The 18,908-nt window shown below is 36.4% G+C and overlaps 1 protein-coding gene across 1 annotated transcript in view; it reads right to left on the reverse strand.

Annotated features, from left to right (window-relative positions):
* EVC2 (EvC ciliary complex subunit 2) overlaps window positions 1–18,908 on the reverse strand; it is a 64,597-nt gene that overhangs the window by 20,962 nt on the left and 24,727 nt on the right. Inside the window, exons 10-14 of the mRNA XM_048943124.1 lie at window positions 12,993–13,317; window positions 10,175–10,414; window positions 8,521–8,696; window positions 2,964–3,123; window positions 1,865–2,322 (exon numbers count right to left, since the gene is read on the reverse strand). Coding sequence (XP_048799081.1) covers window positions 1,865–2,322; window positions 2,964–3,123; window positions 8,521–8,696; window positions 10,175–10,414; window positions 12,993–13,317 — 1,359 coding nt within the window. The remainder of the gene's footprint in view (window positions 1–1,864; window positions 2,323–2,963; window positions 3,124–8,520; window positions 8,697–10,174; window positions 10,415–12,992; window positions 13,318–18,908) is intronic.

The following is an 18,908-nucleotide window of genomic DNA, read 5'->3' on the forward strand; positions in this document are numbered from 1 at the left end:
TCACTTAAAAATAAGTAAGGCAACATTACACCAAATAAGCATTTATAGTATTCCTTCTATTCCTCTTGCTGTCTTAGACCTTCAACAGAAGAAAATCCACAGTGTGTAAAGTCTGTAAACCACAATTTTGTAAAGCCCATATTTAAAAAAACTTTCAGCATTAATGACCTTCACAAACTTTGGACTGACTCACTGTCTCTCCAACAAGCAATAAAAAGGAAAAGCTATCGCTCAAAACAGTTGTGAAAACTATATGGCAGATAAACATGCAAACGTAAGAGCTGGTATCTGTGACTGAAATAACCAAAATCAACAGCCACTGGATTAGAAAAAAGACAGTGATAGATCGTAAGGGCCTTTTGACAGAACAGTTGCAAAAATGCTGAAGTTTTTGTATGCATATGCCCATATTTTACTAGAAAAAGCAGGCAGCTTACTATTGCTGGAAATAAAGATAGCATCTAACAAATGTAACAGACAATGCTGCATACTGGAACACAATTACCTTGGAATCGAAAATTAGGAAATGAAAGACCTGCTGGGTCATACAATCTCCTTTCCTGCTCACACAGGTCTGTTCTCAGTAATATATTCTGAGATAATAGATAAGCTAGAAGATGCACCAAAATGGCTTACAAGAAAGTATTTAAAATGCTGAACAAAATGCAAGGGCCTTGAAAACAGAACCAAACCAAGATGCAAATGGATTTTATTCTTTAACAAAGCAAACATGCAGTGGACAAGGTTTCTTGCCCTGTCTTGCCTGTACAGCAGACAAACTTAAGAGACATGCTGCCTGGACAAAAACAACCAAGCAAATCTCTTTTATTCATAAAAGGGGCAGTAAGCAGAAAGTTTAACTGATGCATTTTTCTTTATGATTTCTCACATTTGGTGCGCTTGTTCCTCAGGCTCCACACATTGCCTGTTCCAGTGGTTTCCTCTAAAGCTACAATTCTGTTACTATGTCTCTAACCAAGTTTGTTGTTAAGTACATTGTATAGGAAATGCAATACTGTAAACGTTCAAATAATAAAACAACTAAGTCAAAAAAGTACTTGAAAGACAAATGCTTAACAACACTGCAAGCTTATCGAGGAAATTGCTGCACAGCACTGTGCCTGCTTTCTCTTGGCTACAGTCATGGTCCCTCCCTTCCTAAGGTCTCCCAGGGGAGGTAGCATGGCCCCCCACCTTTCCACCTCCACAATGTCACATCATAGCATAAAGCAATGGCCAGAGGATGTGCCTGAAGTCAGCAAATCTCTGCAGCATCACCTGCATTGCATGCCATGATGCCTCTCTGCCTTGGGACCTCGGTACCAGAAGCATTTTGTCAGCAGGGCAAATTAACCAAGTCTGACGGATGGAGCTCAAGAACTGGAGGGGTACACTACTATGCTGGGCATTTATGAAATAAGTAAAATTACTGTTGTAGAGCATAAATGAGCACATGATGGATAAAGCTTGACTTGTGGCTGGAAGGGATACATAAAAATCGATTGTAGGGATAAATAGGCCTGACTAAATGACATTTGCAAAGTAATCTGGATCTCTGAGAAGGGACTGAGAACAATGATGAAAGACACACAAGTGACAACTGACACAGGCTAAACTGAAGTATAAAAATAGTACTGCACTGTTTTGGTTTTGAAAACACTATTTCCTGGAAATTCCACTGAAGAGTTAGACTGTAGAGGCTGTCAGCTCATGCTGCTGGCTCTGCAGGGGCTGAGCATTTGTGAGAAATCAGTTCCCAGGTGCATGACAGAGAACTGGTCATTAACAATTACAACCACACAGGTCTGTCAGCTACTAGTTTATTACTAATTACAAAAACAGAAGAAAAGAGAGAGATACTTGCATGAATACTGATTGTTCCCAGCTCCTTAATTTTCTTTGTTGTGAAAGACTATTTTCCAGCTCTTGGCTTAGTTTTTGCCTGGTGAGCTGAAGCAACTCTTCAGCAGCTGTGCTCTTTTCACGTTCTTCCCTTTCAAGGTGTTCACGTTTAGCAATGATCTCTTTTTTATGCTCCTCCACAACTTCCAGCAGGAACATCTTTGGCACACTGATCTTTATCAGCTCTTGCACAAATACTCCATATTGAACAAGTTTAAGTTCTTCAACAGTTTTCTCTGTTAGATTAAATATAAGGTCTCTCAGCTCTTCACTGCCTTCATTATCCAGCTTTTCAGTAAGTTCTTCAAATTCAATGGCATGATCACTCAGAAGAGTTTTCCAGTGGCTCAGGTAGTCAGTGATCTCCCTTGAGGTTTTAAAGGCGTTCCCTACGGACAACTGCTCCTTCCGTTGCTCTTTCTGCAGATTCATTTGCCAAAAAGAGGAACAAGATTAAGAGAAGAGACAGCTCTCAAATGTAAGCTTGTTAAATACGCATATTATAGCAAAAATAAAATTCTGCTTTTCAGTGTTCTCAAAACTGCTTTTCAGTGTGCGGATATCTACTTAGTATGCAACATAATGGCTTTATATGCATCAAGCAGGCCTGAGATTATTTTAATTATTAATAATAATTTAATTATATTTAAATAATTATTTATATATATATATACATATAAATTATTAAATATAAATTTAATTATAGTTAGAGAGAAAGGCTGTGACTTACAGAAACGTATGACCATGTGGTTTGACCAATCCCAAAAAGACAAAACTGTAACAATGCACAAGTAGACTAAGCAAATGGGCTTCATGAGTTTCTTCACTTACATTAATTTCTTGCAGGCTTTTTCTTTTTTTTTTTTTTTATGAAAAGCTGTTAATTACTGAATAATAAACACAGTACAATACATGATCATACACAGCAAATAAAAGTGAACATTTATTTTCATCTCTGTTTTGGCTGACCTCCAACCTAAGAACTATGCCTTACTTTTCAGCACATTCAATTTTTCCTTCACGTTAAGCCCTGGAAAAATAAATCTACTGAAAATAATTACCTTTTGCAACATTTTCCACTTTCGCTTGGTAATGAGTTTCTGATGAAGCTTTTGCTTTTCTTGTTTTAAATCATGATCGAATTTTTGTTTAACAGAATTAATTTCAGCCTCAGCTCGGTCCAGCAGCATTTCCAAATGACTTTCATGTAGATGACCCGCTCTGTAACAATAATGGTGTTTGAAACCTCTTACCCCCAATTCTTACAAGCAAAAAGATATTTAAAGCAATTAGTACAGTAATAAGGCTCCACAAAGCAGCCACAAAGAAAGATCTTTGTTTTTTTAGCAGTAACATAATTCTTAAATGGACAAGCAGATAACAGAAGGATAGCCCTAATCTCAAAGATGAACGCAGAATCAAGGCAGTTTGTGAGGGCAGAGTATGAAGAAGGAATGGGAAGAAGGAAGAAAGGGAAGGCAAATGCAAAACCAATTACATATCATCTAGTAATGTAAGTAATATTCAAATGAGACATTTCAAACCTTATATATTATTCATAATATTTACATCTTTCATTTAATGCCACTGGGATGCAACTCTAGATGTCTTTTATATTTCCTTCTCATTAAAAGCAATCTTCTCTTTTAAGGATGTAATTTAATCAAATAAAAACACTTAGATTCAGCTTTCCTATTGCATTTAAATAAGAAAAAGATTTCAAACAGTGAAATATAATACTATGACAGAGCAAACTCTTGGTCTTAGGCACATGGTTATTTCAAACTGAAGTTTAGATCTACCCGCAGTTGCTATCCCATTTAACATTAAAGATTAAGCAAAATACAAATAATAGTTTAATAGTTATAAAAATTCTCTTCCTATACACTCAAATTTAATTTCTAAAATTGTCTGCTGTCCTATTTACACTATTTACAATAGAAAATTCCCAAATCTTTCTCAAACAACAGAAGAATGGAAGAGCATCTTAACGCAGACTATCTTAAGTCAGGCCAGTCTGCTGGGCCGTTTGTATTTTATATTAAGTTTATTTATATATATTAAGTTTATATTAAGCACACTGGAGTTTTGAAGTGGTGCTGAAAAGGCCAAATGAAATTTTGAGCAGAACGCACCTCTTCCAAAGCTGAATCTGGATGTTGTCCAAAATTTCCTGGTTTAATTTCCAAATCCCCTCTTCCCGTATCAATATTACATACAAAGCTTGGGTTCAATACAATTTTGAAAAATTTGGTATGTTGGTCTTTATATGTTGGTCTTTCAGGTCTCTGTTCCAGCATGATACCTAGCAGAATTAATAAGCTACAGTAATGGCTAAACATAGCAATCTACCACCACAACCTTCTCCATGTATGGGGCCTAATTCTGTTTTATTAGGATTTGTTCATACTGTTGCAGCCGTATTCTAACTAAGTAAAATCTTCAAACTACAAGCTAAAATAAGTGAAGGAGAATATAAAGTTCTAACTTGATTGCAGTTACTGCATTATAAACGTGGTGTCCAAATTCCACAACTCTCACCTCTCCAACTAGAGCTCATGCATCTGCAGATATCCGAGCAAGCCACAAAATAACCCCCATGTACTGACTGTGCTGGAGAGAAACTCAGATCTGCATTCTCACAGCTATGTCAACCAGAGAATGCCTCCTTTTACAGAGGTTTCTTCCAGTGTCTACTGCATTTTTCTACTCCTCTGTAAGGAGGATTAAAACACCTCTCAGCAACTTGAGAGCAATTCACCAAGCATTATTCTCATATATTTTGGCAAAGTCATTTTTGCCTTGAAAGTAAATAAAGTTCAGTGTTATGTCCAAGCAAATCATTATGGACCCAAGAGCACCAAGTTTCATATCTGTATTTGATAGATCTCATGCTTCCTTTCTGATCAAGCCCAAGGCAAAAGATTATTGCATCAAAGGTAGATTTATTATGGTAAGATAATAACCAAGTATTATTCTTAACACCTTCAACCTGTCTCACATTGAAGAAATAAACCCAGTCTTACTGCACCCAATTAAAATCCCTGTCCAGAGCAGTGGAAAGATCTGCAATAGAAAAAGATAGATGTGCTGGAATCATCCTGCAAATGAAAAATTTCAAAATAGACATGCAACACAGAATGACTGGAAGATGATTTATCTTAGGATTAAAAAAAAAAGAGTCTACATTATTTCAGTTCAGGGTTGTTGATTATTTAGAGATCCATATGCCTTTTTCTCAAACTGCATTTGATGATCTATTTATTTGGAATCTACTTAAAAATCCCACATAATAAAATAGTGGGCAGAACTCCTGCCATTTCAGAGGTCTATAGGAGTTTAAGCGGTAACTTCTATTAATCAGTATTATGGTAGTTCCTAGGAGGCTCTGCCATTCCAAGAGAACTTCATTTCTAGTTCCATACAAATACAGAGTAAAAACAGTTGGTGTATTAGAAGTGAAAGACACTCTGTTACCAAAGGACTGTGAACTGAAATACAAAACAAAAGGAGAGGAGAAAGACAGTGAAATAGTGTAAGATTGTATGATATGCTTGATCTCAGCATACCAGACATTGAAAAAATGTGCAGGCATGTGTTTAATGTTTTTGTACAAGGAGAATGTTAATGAAGGAGAATACTAGAGTAATGACAGAGAGGTTTACAGGAAGATTCACGCAAATGCAGTTAGCGTCTTGGAAGGTACAGAGATGCAGTGTGGGCTCATGAGAAGCACACATCATAGGTCAATTGGAGAAAAACCTTGACTTCTCTGTACAGAATGAAAGCCTAAAGGTTTACAGAAAAAATGTATAGTAAAAGCACTAAAAATAAAAAGTAGTAGATTGTATTAAATGTAATGGAGAACTGCCTAATGAAAGCTGTACCCCAGCAAAGAAATGTTTTATAGAGGCTAGAGAAGAAAGTCACTGAAGCAGAAGAGATCAATCAGAAAAGCTGTATATGGAGGCTGTCTCAAAACAGACTGTATGCAGAGAACCTGCATGATGATGTCCAGGTTACTGCACTTCAGCTATTATAGGATTTTACCTGCCAAGCTGGCATACTACCAATAATAACTGAAGTAAATAATTCAAGGCTGTAAAAGCTTAACACAGAAAAGAGCTATATGCAGAAAAGGCTGTAAGAAATCACGAAAAAGCTCTGTGCTGTTGCATTACTACTGGAGATATTCACTTTCCAGCAACTTCTTCCTGAAAGGTTCAGAAAGACACTGTGTGGAAAATTACTTAGTTTATAATAAGGACCACGTAAATGAAGAATAGTCAGAACAATACAAGATGCTTTGATTATCTTTGTAAGAAAAGATCAAAGCAACACCCTGCTTCAAAAAACACAATTCATAATGAATGCTTACAGATATTAAAATGTGAGGATTTTTGAGAACTAAGAAAACTTCTTTGAAAGTGCAGATATTTGCACAAGAACAATGCAATGTTACAGCTGCTGCAGTTCAAAAATATCAAGAGCTCTGCATCTCTGTGTATACTCAGAACAACACTGGGCTAAATACTTTCTCTGGTTGCCTTTTGACTCACTGACTCTGTAAGGGAAAACACAAAGAGCCCAGACACCTCTGAAAATGTATCATTAGTGTTGGAATTTTAAAATTTGTTTTCCTGCATTCCAACACTGCAACTCACAGGCTTGATTTCCAAACAGCACCAAGTACACACAGCCAGTCCTATTAAAAATGATATTTTATTTAACTGCTATCTTTAGAAAGTTCAATTTAACAAACCTGGCTGTTTTATTTCATTTAAAATGTTCACAAATCTCCCTAGAATTTTTTTTATTTTATTTATTTTTTTTTTTTAGCCTCTATTTCAGGCTACAGATAATCATTTTCATGTTTATTTTGAACTGCCTTGCTCTCTGATACATTTTATATGTTCTATTATGGTCTCTACCCATACAACTTACTTGTTACATTTATTTCTGAATCTGTTAATTTGATATATATTTGTTTCTCAACTCAAGATAAACAGTTCTACATTTTAGAATTCCATTTGTGACTGTAAGTTTCAGGCCCAGTACCAAAGCTAAACACAACGAATCAAGGTAGACCTGTATTTACATTTAGACAAGCAGTTGAAACAGTAGTACGAAAAATAAGACGATATTATGGACACAAATATAAAGTAGCAGCTCCAAACTACTCTTGCTCAAATTTTAACTCCCAAATTTGTAAATATGCCTTAAATCAGTTTAGAGGTAAAAACTGAAATTCAATCCTGCCTAGCACAGATTATAACTTCCTCTGGGTTTATACCAATATATTTCAGTTTGCTTGTAGGAAAAAAAATATCTAGCATAAAATTTAAATAACTACATTCTGTAATTTGTTCTTTAGAATGGAATTTGAATAAGAATCTGGCAAAATTTGCTTGAATGGAATTTGTGACCCAGCAGATATGGGAAGTTACAGGAAAATAACTAGTTCTACACTCAAAAAGTGAGATGGGATTTATTCTCTACAAATGTCATCTAGAACTATGGATACATTTTCTTTTTCTGCCAGTCTGAGAGGTTTGGAAGGGGAGCACAATGGAATTATTTTTCATCTTGGAAATTATGCTTTAAGAGGGAAGAAGTTGTTGGCTTTTTGGAGGAAGGGTATTTTTTTTGTATGCGTGTACAATCATCCCTCCTATTATATTTCTGGGGATGAAATCCACTAGGCCTTACTAATACTACATGTCTTCTCTTCATTCTGTTGTTGATCTGTTTTCTGACTATTAAGCGCAGTAACAAGCACTGAACACTGAGTGGAACCTATTTTTCGACTTGAGAAGTTCCAGTTGTTATTGCAATGATTTGATCCAAGGACGCAGTGGTTATACAGATGAGTTTCTCATTAAGGCCTTTCACATAATGACATCTGTGAAAACATCTCAGAACATTTCTTGCATAATACGTTTCTGAAAAGAGGCACAAACTGATGGAAAGGAACTTTCTGTGGAAGATGTGCCTGAGTTCTATTTCCTATGCCAAGAGATTTATTTCTGTCTTAGAGCCACACAGCTGCAGATTTTAGCAAAATAGGCAAAGCAGTCGAAGCATATGGGAAGAACCACTCTCTGATCAACAAATCTTGAGGCTGAACTCAGCACGTCAGTAAACAGGAAGAGTAAGCAAAGGCTACATGAATTAAATAAGTTAATGTACCATCTCAACAGATGCAATCTTTTGGTTTGGGACAGACTTCCTGCTTTCTAATATTAAATTACTTTTAATGTAAGTCAACATCATGAAAGAAAATACACAAGGTAAAGTCTGATATATCTGTCCAGTGCTGACTCTTGCCACTGATGCCAAAAGGCTGGTGTTGCATTACCTATGTTAAACTTGCTCTCTGAATGCATGCCCCATATGATGCCAGTGAATAACACCAATACAGACATCTGAAACACACAAATTAAGATGCATACACAGGACCTGTAGCAGCAGTGCTGGATTGTTTTTCAGCCAACTGACACTGGTATCAGTTACAAAATATTAGAATAAACTCAACCCCCACACATATTTTTATTCACCTTTCTTGCTAGGAAACATAAACACCAACATAGATACCAAAAAAACAACTGAGGCATTTACCTTTCCATCTTATTAATGAGATTCAATATCTGAGTTGCTGCTGCATTTATAAGAGCAGAGGCCTGAGAATCCCTTAACTGTATGTTTCTTATAAGATATTCCCTGTAAGCAAATCTTCTGTTCAGATGATACTTCTTGCTAGCTTGCAAAAAATCCATTAGCTCTTCAATGTCTCCCTACAGGAAAGAACATGAACAAACATATCTAATTAGATATAATGTTAATTTCAACTAACACCTAAGGGTATCAGGTCAGACTTGCTCCTAAATAGAGAGAAGTAAACAGAGAGAAGTTTTTACAAGTGAAAAAACCATTGAGCTCATACAAACTTAAGTCTGGAGATCATGTTGAATTATTAACATTATTTCATCAAAAGAAAATAACACAAAGAGCCTTTGGTATGAATACTTCTATTTTATGTGTACTCTCCTAAATTGACTTCAAAGACAAGGATACATCTCCTACATGTGTCCAGCACGGCATAGGAAAATCCACACTAGCTGTACACAGGCTGGCTCAGAAGTTTCTGCTTTCAACAGTTTGGAATAGGAAAGGTTTAAGTCTACAAGTGGCTGCAGTAGACACCAAAGGTGTGTACAGGATGGTTTCTAGCACACATTCAGGTATCTAAGACAAGTTCTAATACTTAGGTCACCCATGTTCAAGTAGCAAAACAAACATCTTCAGGATTTCTTTCATTTGCCCTATCATTTATGGTTGCTTAGCTACCTTTTGGAGAAGTTTTTATAGCATGTATGTCTTTTAGTGACCCATGTGAGGCTTTTTTTGTACAAAGCATTGACAGTGCACCTAGTTTTACAAGTGGACCTTATGTTTTAACACTTACTTTTCAGATACTGCTTTGTAACCTCCAAAACCTCAATGTCTAGGATCCCGACACTCATTCGTCAAGAAACAGGCAGAAGAACAATTCCCAGAGTTTTTAGAATCCATAACACTAACTTCCAACACAAACAGAGTAAAAAGTCCTTCAAGGACACACACTATGCTGTTGCAATGCACCCTGACATTTCCGTCAGAAGCTGAGGGCCCCATTAACATCACCTAGGGCAGACTTGGAACCAGAAGTTTGCTGCACGAACACAAATCTGCTTACAGTCCACACTGTGGAAAAGGGCTCAAGGACAGAACTCTACTAAGTCAGCTTTCAGGAGCTATGCACAGACACAAAATACTCACTGCAAAACTTCAGATTTGTATATCACAATCTCCCCATGCATAGTGTAGGTAAGTTTTCAGCCTCATTTCTTCTGCATGACATAGGTGACCTCTTAGTCTTATTTTCCTTAAGCAGTAAAGACTAGCTTTAAAACCTTGGGCACTTTGAAAATATTACCAAGGAAAACAGAAGTCAAGTACTTAGCAAATAATATTGTAGCAAATACATCTAATTCACTGTTGCAGAAAAAGGCTGTGCAAATGCATTCATATACAGTTGTACAGATATCTAAACATACATAATAATGGTAATATACTTTTAAATGTTATTCCTATGAAAATTAGCTATAAAAGTGATAATACATTGGTAATACATTTTAGGCACAAGTGCATATGCTTCCTGAAATATTTTACAAAAGTTACTATGGGTTTGTATTCTGCCATCAGCTTAAGAAGAGAACAGTTGTCCCATTACCTGTATTTTAGAGTAATCTTCCACTAATGATTTTGCAATTTCCAGTTTCAGTTCTCCCTTGAAAGTAGCATTTATTATCTGTGTAAAGAAGATGCTATGGAGCTCCTTTCTCTGGGAAACAGTCAGCTGTCTATAAGCCTTTGCAAAATACTCCTCCTGCTTTACCAGAAGGAACCTTTTCAAATGGTCTCGCTCCAGACTGTGAAGTCTATCCAAAAGACTTCTGTATTCTACAGCAGGCTGCAGAGAAGAGAATAATAAATAACTCTGAATAAATTCAGCATTCAAAATATTTTGAAGCATTGAAGTTAGTAGCTCGTATGTATTTTATGCATACTTTGATTGCTATCATTTCAGGTTTGAAGAAGGCTAATACTGAATCTGTGCACACTTTCCATGTTTATCTGCTGGAATGATGGATTGTACAATACTCAGTTTATAACCCAAATGATGCTTCCAAGGCTTTATTAGAACTGAGAAGCATTCCTGAAGGTAAACCAACTTCATGAGATTCAACATACATATATATATGAAATTAATTTCTTACATTCAGCAATGTTGAAATCATATTAAAATTGAGTAGACTTACATAAGTCAGAAAACACAGATATCTAAAAAAATACAAATTAGAAAAAAAAACTATTACATTGCAAATCTTTGGAAGTTTTGATTATCAGTGACCTACTTTATCTATCAGTTTCTACAAATTAATCCAATAGAGCCATTTTAGAGTTACAACAATGGAGCAGAATTAAATGGCAATTAATTCAAAAGCTTCTTTGCAAGAAATACTTTCTCATAGCTCTCCAGTAAGATTTACGTATTCGCAGTTTTAATCACAGATGGCATGAACTCATTTTCGAATCAAAACATGCATGTCCCAAAGAGCAAAGGATACTTCTTACGTCAGCAGAGCTACCAAAGTGTTATGTGAGTCTTGTTCTGAATTTCATACTATTCATACTGACAAAACTGTCCTCTGCACTGAGCCTCCCTAAGCTCACCCCTCATTCCCAAGCGATGCACTGTAGGCAATGAACAATTGATCAAAAAGGCAAGGAATATCCATTCTTTGTTTTGACCAAAAAGGATGAAGAAGCTTTTGCTGCAGCTGCTTGTCACCGCTGTCTCTCTGACGTCACCCACTGGCAGGAGTTCAAGTGTGAGACATCCCTAATTCTCCAGCATGTCCTCTTGGACCAAGTTCCATGGCAAGTAAAAAAAAAAACCAACCACATTCTTTCATACATTCTGCTGGGTTTTACAGTTCTCTTTCAAAAAGCATAACTACTGTCAGGATCTTAGGGGACTGAAAGTTGGGTAACAGAACATAAGTAGATCATAAATGCTTAAGGACAATTGGTCTTAATTTTTTTAATGACAGCTACTGTTTGGGATTTCTAATATAAACAAGACTGAAAGAGCAGCAATGTATTTTGTGCAAATAAAATCTACTGGACTGAATGCACGTTTAGTAAAAATTTGAACACTGAACTCTGAATAATCTGAAATCAAAGTTCTTCCAGATCCTCAGCATGCTGAGGGTACTTCACCAGCAAACCCTCAGCAAAACACTTTTCTCCAATTTGTTATCACAAATTGCTATTGAAGTCCTTCACAATTACAGGTATATGGCATGCAAACAGAAAAAAAAAATCAAGTGTTTTTACAGATTGCCAAAAACTTAGGAAATGTCTATAATGACAGCAGACACAGGCATGTATAAAGGTCTAAAAGAATCTATTACTAGAAACCACTTATCCAAAGACAGCTGGAAATTCAGAAGCGCCACATCCAATACCCACACATCCACATGTGCTCCAGAACTAAAGCACCACTAGTAAATCACAAACTGCGCTATTTCTTCCCACCAAGTCATCCTCTTCAACTTGAGTTATGAACTTAGACAAGCATGAAACATTAAACTTGAATATTTTAGAATTTTAAGGTTATAGAGGTGAAACACTCAGAAATTACCAGAATTCTCTCCAGACATGTGAATTAAAAAGGAAAAAAAATATATCAGTTTTACTGTAAAATATTTGAAAGAAGATGTAGAGGAACTGAGGATGATTTTGTATCAGGGACACTGAAATGGAGGTCAGATGACTTCAGCTCTACTTCCTGAAATGACCACCTATGAAATCCTAAGCATTAATACCCATTCAGTCAGAAATTTCTGATCAAAAGTAACAGGTATAAGCACTAAGATTTTACTTACAGAGAACCCTAAACTTGTAAAGAATCATATTCATCTTCACATGATTTATCTCACTGTTACTGAGAGGTTATTTTCAAGAAAATTTCACTTCCTGCTCTGCTTTAAATATGGACTGCTCTGGTTGCCTTCGTTTGGTTTAGAAGAAAACAGTCCTTGGTGGAGATGGCTAATGTATTTTCATTCTCTTCAAAATAAGAATATTGGAGAAGTTTTATCTGTACTGTAGGTTTTCTGATGCAGATAAGGTTTATGATTCTACTCCGAATGTGTAAAATACTTTCTTTCCTAGAACTGCTGCAGTACAAAATAATAAATAATGAACTACTTTGCAAGGGTGAGCAACTGTGCAAGCAAAAAATAAAGCAAGATAGTGGTGGCCTTTTGTTTTCAGGTGTCACAGATTCTCAAGATGATTTCATTTTCCTGGTAAAGCAAAACAGTTTCTTGCTAGTATCCACTCTCATTAAATCTGATCTTTTGAAAACATTTAATTTGCACAGTCCTCTAAGAGAACAACTCAGCCATCCTACTGCAAAAGAGAAACCATTTACATAAAACTACATCATGCAAAGTTTCTCCACTCTATACAAGACTTACCATTTCATTCACTTTTTTCACTAACTCTTCAGCCTCTTCATTTGCAGCTCTCTCCTTATGGCGTTGAGTCTCCATCTTCTTCCTTGTTTCCAGATTACACTCAGCTGTTAAAGCCACAACCTTCCTTTCGTGCTCTTCCTGAAACTCTCTCTCCATTGTAAGGAACTGCTTTTTGAAAACTGAACTCATCCTCTTCTCCACGTGTGGAATGAGGCTGTGACTTAACACCATGTTCTTCATCATCATATCAATCACTTCTTTGCAGATCTGCATTCGATATGCCTCCAAATCAGTATCTGCCCGAGTCAGACTGGCAACTTCCAAGCTGTAGAGAAACCATCAAGACTGTTTCACATCTCATGAAATTGCTATCATAAAACAAGGATATCTAAATTCATTGAATGCTGTGTAAATGAAAATGGTAGTGAGAGAAGTGCAGGAATACATCACCATATGAGTTTACCGATCATGACAGTAATCATTTATTTAAAAGTAGAGTGAACTGACTTCTACTACATTAACTTCAATGAAAGATGTACATTCATACACTTCTGTTTTAGAGGAAGAAAAGGCAACCGTTTTCTTTGCAATGCGAAACATTCCCTCATTTTAAAAGAAAAACACCAAAACATTCCGCAAAAACAAAACTGAGAACGATAACAGAACTGTGCCAGTAAGCACACAATGTAGATGAAGTGAGCAACTGAATAGACTATAAATTGCCATCCATATTAATGCATTACTCTTTTGTATTCTCTGCAGGGTATAGGGAAAGGTTTGATTATGTGCTGATGTAAAAAAAAAAAAAAAAAAAAAAGTTGAAAAAGCTGATGTATCTCTTTCAATAAGAGTAATAAAGTTCTGGAAAAGACAGTTTAATTTTTGTGAAACAAAATGCCATAAATGCTATGTTACATATGAATACAGTCTCAATTATCTTTAGTGTTAATTAAACTGGAATGACAATTACTCTCATTTCATATAGGACTTATCTATGGTAATTTCTGTAGCTTTACCAATTCAAATAAGCAGGTATTTTTTGCCCTCGCATGCCAATTTAGATGAAAATACAGCTCTGTATGCTTCCATGTAGATTAAGAACCTTTTAAAAAAAATCTACAAAATCTACAAAGTACACTTTTGAAAACCAAAAGCCATCCATCCTTTTTTTTTTTTTTTGCAGTTAAGCTGAATTAATTGTTTTTATTTGTTCTGCAGCCAAATGGTGCTCACAGCATGTCACAACCTTTTCTCATTGAAACGTGAAAGACATCAATTCCTTAACTCTGTCACTAAAAGGCAATGCCTCACAGTTTCCCACTTTGATAGACAGCTTGTAACACAACATTAATCTCTTAACAACAAATGCAGACTTTCTTCCACCAAAGCTTGGAACAAAGGCTAAGCTACTCCTAATCTACCTCCTTACTGGTTTTATAGTCTTCTTCAGCAGTGATCCAAGAACGAAACCAAAACCAAACACCACCAAAAAACTTTCAGTTATCTTACGGTTATCTTTCCCTTAATTTTCCCACAGCATTTATTTCTTTTTACTGCAAGTCATTCCAGACTACACCTGACTGCGTTCTGAGTAAGATTTTCATCTGCTTAACAGGAAGAACTATGGTACCTGATTAACTCTGCTCCTCAAGATCCTAGTGCCAAAAGCAGGAGATATAGTTTACCTTATCACCCACTTGATGATAAGCAAGGCTTTTAAGATCATGATCACCTGCAAGTCTCACCTTCTACTTTCCTGACAGCATATTTATTAAGAATACAATGGAGCAGAAGAAGCACATGAGTTGTTCCCACCAATTTAGGGGTAATAACAAGAATAAAAAGTAATTGTAAGCCACAGCTCTCATAGGTCACATCCTGGCGTGCAGCAGTCACTTTTTAGTGACAGCTGAAGAAAGATTTTGTCTACAAAAATCTGAAATGTGCCTTATACCTTATATGACGTGCTCTGCTTCTGATCAGTGTCCTCCAAGCAGGCTGCAGGAGCAAATCAAGCCAACCACGTGCACCTTGCCTCAAGCTCTCACACCAATGAGAGGTGCATCTAGGTTTGAAGGTACCCTGACCCTTAGCAAGCTGCATCGTAGACATCAATAGGCAGTTCTTGGCATTAACCTACTTCTGAAAATCTTTGACACAAGCAGTCAGCACAAAAAAAAGAATCTACTACGTAGAATACAACAAATGCTTTCAGACATAAGTCCCCAAGGAGAACAATGCTTACAATCAACCAGATTAAATGAGCAATGCTTTGTGTTACTCAGGAGAAAAAAATCATAACCTGACAGTCTGCATTCTTAGACCAAAATAGATTTAATAAGTTACTTTAAACACTCTGCACTCTTCAAGCAATTGATGCTTAAAAGGTCTTGCATCTCTTCCTGAGCATATTCAACACAATAGAAACATGAAAGTCAGTGAAGCAGAGTTAGCAGATGTCGGCCCATTGATGAAAAAGATCAAAGCTTCTTCTGGGCAAAGTATGCAGAGAAAGAGTAAGGATAGGACAGAAGATAGGTGTACAAAAGGGGAGTGGAAAGGAAAAGTGAACAGACATAAAATGAAGCTGCAAACAGCGAGTGTAAAGATTTTTAACTCACTTGAAGAGGAAGAAGGTTTAAAGATCTGTCAGAAATATCTGGAAGGTGAAAATCCCATATGCCAAACACAGAGAAACAGAGAGAGAGAGTCCAATGTCTTCCACAGACCTAATAACAGAATACAGGAAAGCAACTAGTGTCAGGGAAGAAACAAGCATAGTTAATTAGAACAAAACAAATACGCACATAGGAAACCTCTAATTAACTATAAAATAATTGTGTCATTAAGTTTTATTATTCAAATTAGAGGCCACAGAGGAAATTTTACAACAGAATTAATAGCTTCTGAATGTAACAGCCCTAAAATGAACTAATGGCTTTTAGATACATTTTTAACATGAACATAAAGATAAGAAATTACTGTGATACAATTTTTTAATTCTAAAGGGGAGAGAATCATCAAGTGAACTTCCCTTTGGTGATATTTTTTCACCAAAACAAAAAAAGCCCCTCATCTATCATCTGCAAAAGGTATCCAGTTAGTAGCATGCACACTGCTACAGCATCCAGAGGAGACTGCAGCCCCTAGGCAGTGGGGTGGTAGCAAGGAAGGGAAAAGGAGGACAAGAAAGAAGTATTACCATCCATTGTGTCTTGTTATGCTTCAGAGAAGTGAAGAAGGACAGAGGGAAATCCTACATGTGAGATAAAAGGAATCATAGGACTGTGACTCAAAACACTACCTTCCTGTGCTGGCAAGCAAAGAAAACCAACTCAAGTGTAACAGGCATCAAAGGTACTCAGCTACAGATGTGGTTTGCTTCCTAAATCATCTATAAAATCATGTATTTATTGAGTGATTAATAATACAACATTAACACATGTAGGTGTGATTTTTTTTCCTTCTTTTTTCCCTCTTTTTTTTTTTTTAATGTAAATTGCACAGGGGAATGCTTTTATTAAAAAAAAATCTTGACAGTACAGGAGATTTCCATCCCCCAGAATTAGACTGAAACACAGCAGTGCTTGTATTTCCCAGAATCCTGGCTTTAGAACTAGAAAGAAAGGAAAATAGAAGAAAAAAGAATCATCCCCTAATGACCCTCTTGTACTTGAAATGGCACAGGAAATTGCATAACAACAACAGATCAACTACTGACACTATTATTTCATTCATTTCTGTAAACATGTAATTGCTGTGACCCATTTGTGCTGACATTATTTGCTCCCTTCAGCCTCTCCCTCTGCATCTCACACTCTCCAGCTGTGTTGAGTTACATAAAAGAATCTGAACAGTCATTTCATTTGGTAGGCATTTACCCAGGCTGCACCGTAATGGTGTGTAGACACAATGACAAGAGGTCTGAAAGGCCGCCAACAGCTACAGAGCGCCCCAAGCTTCAGCCCTCTTCAGCTGGAGCAGGGTGCATTGCCTGGCCCATGTGCATCAGAAGATGCTCTGAGCCACAGGTAGCTGTACTGGCCTGAACTGAAGGAGGTCATCATCGGTCCTGTGACCATCACCACACAGCTAAGCATGAATTTAGCACAGCTGAAATAGGAGCCTACAGAAAATACAGAATACCTTGTAAATAAATCAAATTGCTGAGAAAGGGAAGCAATGATTAATCAAGGGTGCTTTTGCATGGATGAATCACAGATTAAGTTTAGATTTCCAGAAAATGCCTAGATGCTGACAGAACAAAAACAGGATTCTCCTGATGCACCGGCAAAAAAAAATAATTAAAGAAAAAAAGATAAATTGAGCTGAGAGATCATTGGTTCTTCAGAAAAAAATTGATTAAGGAAAAGTCTAAGCACTAAATTTGGTACCACTTTCCATCATCAAACATTTAAATGGCCATAGCAATATAAAGTGTACAGGTTCTTTAATTGATCAATTCAATTATTTCTTCACTTCCTCTGTCTTATGAGCTACTCTCTATTACCCATCAAGAGTTTGTGTTTCTCTGAGGGTTTCTGCATTTATCTCAGTTTATGCATTTGTCAAATTCGTAACAGCATTCAGAACAGAGAACTACAAGTAAAAAGTTTAGGGTTCCTTCCATCTATATGTACTTTATCTTTTACCCTGCCCACAGCAGGGGGGTGGAAACTAGATGACCCCCAAGGTCCTTTTCAACCCAGGCCTATGATTCTATGATCTTACTGCTTCTGTAATGGTTATTGCTCTAGTCCTGCATCACACACACTACACAAACATAGAGCATTATTATCTCCCCCTACATACTCTAAAATTTCTATCACACGTTTTGAAAGTTAGAAGTACAGAGATCTAGCTCCTTCATTTTGTTGTACTAACAATCTAATTATTTGTCGCAGTTTTCTATGTAGGGATATTCAGGTCTAGCTACTATGACAACATGATTCTTACTTTTTATTTGAGTTCAGGTTTTAAAGAAATTACATTTAGAAAGAAAAGGTGAATTTCTAATACAATACTAAATTGTATTTGGCTTTTCCATCAAGACTCCCTGGAAACATTTTGATCCTGTTCTCTAGTACCTTGGCCTCAATGCCCTCTATCATCAGAAAAAAAAAAGCTTCAATGCATACATATTACTTAGTGATCTGTCAAAATAATTGTCAGTATACACTGTGTATCAGCAGTCAAATTCAAGTTCAACTAGATATTCAGCTAGAATGCTGCCAAACTCAAGCAGGCATAGCATAGTATGAAATCAAGATGAAAAAGAAAAGCTGCAGTAATTGAAAGTCATTTTAAAGAAATAAAGTTGCCTTTAAAATAGCTGAGATTATAAGCGTGGTCAGACTTCATCATGTTGGACACAAAACCAAATTGCTCCGCTATTTTTATGCTCTTCTCCAGAGGTACAATGGAAGAGACCTACAGCATTTTGGACCGTGATTTTCTGGCACTTACATAATCCTATATACAGACATATAGCTTCCTTTCATTAGCATTCATTGCCAGTGGGTCAATATTAAGAAATATACAGAGCAAGGAACCTACTGAGAACAAAAACCAAACTATTTTGCTGCATAATGCGCAGCAAGGAAATGACTTATTAAGACTAAACTCACAAAACAAATAAGAATCTTCCTTATGAAATATTGAAAGTATGTTTTGTTCTCTGGCCAATCCTCTTGACATCACAAACTGCCTGTACTCCAAAGAGGTCCCTGTCCATAAATATTGAACACATGTTCCTAATGTATTTGCTAAACAATTTGGCTCTGTTACTTTGTAAAATACATTAATTATTAACACAGCCTCATACTGCAAAGAGGACAAAAAAAAGTTCTGTGGCTCACACTTTCCTAAGTAGTTTTCTCATTTGTGTCTGGACAACAGAGCAAAACACCAGAATGA

This window comes from Lagopus muta, chromosome 4 (assembly GCF_023343835.1).
Source record: "Lagopus muta isolate bLagMut1 chromosome 4, bLagMut1 primary, whole genome shotgun sequence".
Classification (NCBI taxonomy): Eukaryota; Metazoa; Chordata; class Aves; order Galliformes; family Phasianidae; genus Lagopus; species Lagopus muta.